The 4,957-nt window shown below is 56.6% G+C and overlaps 1 protein-coding gene across 1 annotated transcript; it reads right to left on the bottom strand.

Annotated features, from left to right (window-relative positions):
• Nucleotides 1-239: 239 nt before the first annotated feature.
• TMEM200B (transmembrane protein 200B) lies at nt 240-2,761 on the bottom strand. Its single transcript, XM_083879668.1, has one exon. The coding sequence runs from the start codon at nt 2,741-2,743 to the stop codon at nt 1,445-1,447; it is 1,299 nt and encodes a 432-aa protein (XP_083735794.1). The 5' UTR covers nt 2,744-2,761; the 3' UTR covers nt 240-1,444.
• Nucleotides 2,762-4,957: the final 2,196 nt, after the last annotated feature.

Here is a 4,957-nt window from a genome sequence, read left to right on the forward strand (position 1 = left end):
CTGAGCTTGGGCTGGTATCACTCCCAGAGAATCCTTTGGGATGCAACTGGCCCCAAACTGCAGCTGTTGGTCCCATCTCTCTTCCCTGCCCAGGGAGAAGCTGTACTCAAGCTCTCTGGGAGGGCTGGCACTGGAAACAGAGACAACTTTTCCTTGTAAAGCTTTTCCCCTATCCTGTTCCCCCCGCACTGTAGGGGAGAAGAGGGGGCTGGGGTAGAAAATGCAATTTCCAAGTGATTTTGCTGGGAAGTTTTGATCTGGAGAAGGACGTTGTTCCCAAAGTTTGCAAGGCCTGACACTCTGTGTTCACTCCAGACCAGAGAGGGAGAAGCAGAGACAGGAATAACCCCCTCCCAAACATTTCATACAGATAAAAGAGATTTCAGCCATCCCGACAGGCTCTGGTTTTGGGAAGGCAAAAGGCAAAGACCCACTCTAGGCTGCCACAGCCATTTGGAAGCCTCCCGAGCTGCTGGAGAGCAGAGCTGTCCTCATCCTGTCACTGCCATCCATCCTTCCACACCCCCTGGCATCCTGGGGCTCCTCCTGCCTGAGAGGGGGGTGGGATGGAGCTCCAGCTCCCTTTTCCCCAGGATTCCACCCCAGTGCCGAGGCTGCCTCTCTGTCTTCATCCCATACAGCTCCTGTTCTGCATCCAGCAGGCACCAAGAAACAGAATGGCACCAAACAAAACCAGCACCAACACTCCTCCACCTCTCTGCCCCTTCACATCCTTCCTCCTTCCTGCATCCTTCATCCTACCAAAAACCAGCACAAACAAACCCAGATCCACTGAGAGGCTCCTGGAATTGCTGCACCCCAGCTGGCCAGCAGCACCTTGCCTGCAACTCCCTGAGCACCTTTTACATCCCTTCTCTCCATAAAAATCCCAGGTGGGGGCACAAGGTCTCACAGACCCTCTGGACCGACTGCAGCAGGTGCTGCCCCTCCCAAGCACCCCACAGGCAACAGGAGGAGGCAAGGCAGGACCACATGGCATCCAGATAATATTTAATAGCCCCATTGGGCCTACGTGCTCTGGCCAAGCAAATTTTCTGGTGGGTTGAGGCTGGACAAGGGGACAACACCCCCCTCAAGCATCTCCCCACCCCAACCCTGCTGAAATAAAGTGCTCTGGGGGCTGGTGGGACTTCACCTGCCCCCGTGTTCGCATCCCAGTTTGTGTGAGGTCTCAAAGCAAGGACTCCTCTGGAAAAGCCACCAGGAGAAGGGCTTGTAAGGCCAAGGGCATCTACCTGGAAAGACATCCCACCCTAAGCGAGTCCTCTCCCAGGAACGGAGGGTCAGGACCTTCCTCTTGGCATTGGCTTAAAAACGCTGCCCCCAAACCCCTCCTGGGGTGGGGTTTTGGGGTCACTGCTGGGTGCTGTGGGAGCAAGGATGAGGGACTGGGATGTTACAGTCCCCAGAGGTGCTGGGGATATCAGACCTGCGTGCCCTGCTCCATCCCCACCACCCAGGAGCTGGGCCGGGGCTCAGCCCGGCTCGGGGGCAGGCTGGGCTCCAGCAGCCTGTCCGAGGACTCGCCGGTGCTTTCCAGTTTGGCGTAGCCCACCAGGCTGACCTGGTCCAACCGGGGCCAGCTCCGGTTCTTGCGGTCCTTGATGGGGGCCACCAGCAGCAACCCCGGCCGGCCAAGGTCCAGGGATTTGGAGTGTCCCGGGGTGTGGAGGTGCCCACTGGGGCTGAGCTCCACCAGCGGCTCTGAACCAGGACAGCTGCCATCCATGCTGATGACAATGTGGCCACCATCATCACCCCTGTCCTGGCCACAGGGCGTGGTGCTGTTGCCGATGGAAAGTGGAACCCGGGAGAGCTGTGGTGTTTTGGGGGGAGGCTCAGCAGGCCCCCTCTCTGCCCTCCCACCAGCCCCCCGTGCCGCCCCGTCCAGCAAGCAGTTGTTGAGCTTGATGATGGGCAGTGCCAAGGCACCCACAGCTGAGGACAGGAGGGACTCGGCTCCAGCGTGGCATGGGAGGCTCAGGCTCAGGTTGACCTCAGTGGAGCGCAGGCTGTGGAGAGAGGCTGCAGGAGAAGCTGCCGGGTGCTGCAGGAACTCAGCCATGGTCTGGAGCCGGTTGGGGCCATAGCAGTCAGACCACTTGCTGCCGGGGCCAGGGCAGGGCTGGCAGGACAAATCCACCTGGTAACAGCCCTCCACGCACTCAGCACTGGCCTTGGGGAAGGGCTGGATGTCCCCACGCTGGCAGTGCCCATCTTCAGGGCCGGTCCCCTCGGGCAGCCCCACTGCCAGGCTGTAGAGCCCCTTCTGCATCAGCCGCCGGGTCTCCATGTCCCTGTTCTCGTACAGCATCGTGTTGGCGCAGATGAAGATGAAGAGCCCGATGCCCATGATGACAGGCCCGATCAGCTTCAGCTTCTCGCTGTGGGGCACGTGGTGCCTGGCCGCCACCTCCCTCCTCATGTCCCCCGCCGTGCTGGCGTTCCCCGCGCTGGCCCCGCTGCCCCCATGTCCCCGGTGGGGCCAGTAGCCCACCACGGCAATGGTCATGCCCACCAGGACCACCAGGACGCCCACCATGACGAAGGCTCCGGCCGGGGAGCGCATGCGGAGCTGCCCTTTCAGCAGGGGCTCGGTGGGGTCCTTGCGCCGCAGGCGGCGGCCCCGGCGCCGCGCTGGGACGGGGGGAACCAGTGCCTTGGGCCCCCCCTGCTCCTGCTCTCGCACGGGCCCATTGCGTTCTGTGCTCTCCGCAGTCATCGTCTCTGCCTCAGCCACTGCTCCTGCACCATGGGAGGAGAAAAAGGTAAGTGGGAATCACTGGGGGTTCCTGTGCCCAGGGGTGCTGGAGCATGGGGACCACAGGGACACTGGGACATGGGGATGGCAGGAGCATGGGGACCACAGGGACACTGGGACATGGGGATGGCAGGAGCACAGGGACCACAGGGACACTGGGACATGGGGATGGCAGGAGCACAAGGACACCGAGCCCACAGGTTACACCAGGCAGGCACCAGCAGCTTTGCTCTGTCCTATTGCTCCCCTCTTTTCTCAAGTCACTTCTCTCTCCCCAGTCAGGAGTGAAGGGCTAAGAAGCTCCTTCTGAACACACTCCCAAAGCCTCCAAAGCCATCCCTCTAAAACCCTGAGGTGTGCAGGAAGTGAGGACAGGACACCCTGCCCTGTGCCACACCCAGCACAGAGCCACCACCAGCATCAGGGCCTAAAGGGACCTGTCCTCGGTCACCCCAGTCCTGTGACACCTGCAAAAGGTGCCACCCCCAGTCTGCCACCAAAGCAGTGAGGGAAAGGGCTATTTACTCATCTGCTGGGGAAACTGAGGCACCTGGAAACCCAAAGGAAAGGCCTGACACAACTGCACCACTCACAGCCCTGTGAATGATGATCCAACCAAGACCCAAAAACCTAAACCAACATCAAGCCACTCATCAGATAGCAGGACCCAACAATCCGTGGAGATTAAGCAGAAAGAGGTGTTTTTCCCAATTTTCTGCTGTCTCCTATTTCCTCTGACCTGATGCTCAGTGCATGCCCAGGATCCTACCATCACACACACCAACATAAAACTCCACATCTAGGGATTTACAGTGCATGGTGTGTCATTTCACCCAGAACTTTATTTCCTAGATGAGCAAAAAGGTGTGGAAGCTGCTGCCCAACACAGCGGGTGACCAGCCTGGCAGGAACATCAGCTGGGCCAGCACCGTTGTGCCTGGGATAAGTGGAAAACAGGCCTTGAACAAGTCCCAGACCAAAAATATCTTTAAAAAAACATAAATAAGCTCATGGTGACAGGATCCACGTCCTTGCAGCACGGTGCTGCAGGCCCAGCCATGGCTGGCAGTGGGGCTGGGGCAGGACGGGGTGTCCCTGCTCTCTCCTGCACTGCCAGCACTGCCAGCACGGGAATGCTGCCCAGGCTGTTCCCAAAGGAACATCCCCGAGGGGATGTGAGCAGGGAGAGCTGCAGGGTGGCCCCCAGCCAAGGGATGCTGTGGGAGGGAGCATGTCACCCCACTGCATCTTAAACTGTCAAGAAAAGCATTTGGACAACACAGAATCATGGATATTCAACAAATCAAATCCAGAAACTAAACCCAAGGAGAGCCCTGCAGGAGGAGAGGGGTGACCACTCCAATTTTAGTCCTCAAGGTGAATGAAGTGCTGAGAGCCAGTGACCAGCATCCAAACAGCAGAAAAATACTACATTTTTTTTTCCCAGTTAATCATCTTAAGGTGTTATTAGCATCAGAGGGAAGGAATTAAAGAGATGAGTTCCAGGATGACAGCTTGTTCCTGGCACAAGGCTGTCAAGCTGTGACAACTCGAGTAAAAGAGATTTAAAGGGGAAAAAAAAATAAAGTCCCAAACAAACCAGACCAAAACCCAGGCCACTGCCATGTGGAATTATCAACTTATTTTTCAAAAAGTCTTAACACCCTGTTTAGCAAAGGCAGAAACACAATAAACCCAAAGTAACGTTCATCCTAAAAATGAGGCTTTAAATATTTTGGTATTTAAGGGAAACAACTGGACACTTAAATACATCCCAAAGACTGTCAGTTTTTTGCCTCCAAATGCCCTGATTCAGGTGACGTCTCAGTTTTCTCTAATTGCCATCTTAGCTTCAAACTCTCTTAATTTTATAGCAAATCCTTTAAATGCCTTGCTGGCTACTTAGGGATTAAAAAGAGCATGACCTTCTACACTGCAAGAGAAAGCTCTTGGGCACTGATGGGGGGAACATGACCCCAAACTCACACTGAACACACACCAGGCACCCCCTGGTTTATTCTGGAGCCTCAGCCATGTCTCTTTAACCACAGTTCCTCCAACCTCTCTAACCCACCCTGGGGAATCAAGATCACTGTCCACAGGGACCAGGAGCATCCCTGGTGTCCCAGTGTAGGGACAAAGAGCATCCCATGGGAACGAGTCTCACCAGGGTCC

This window comes from Zosterops lateralis, assembly GCF_965231275.1.
Source record: "Zosterops lateralis genome assembly, chromosome: 28".
NCBI lineage: Eukaryota > Metazoa > Chordata > Aves > Passeriformes > Zosteropidae > Zosterops > Zosterops lateralis.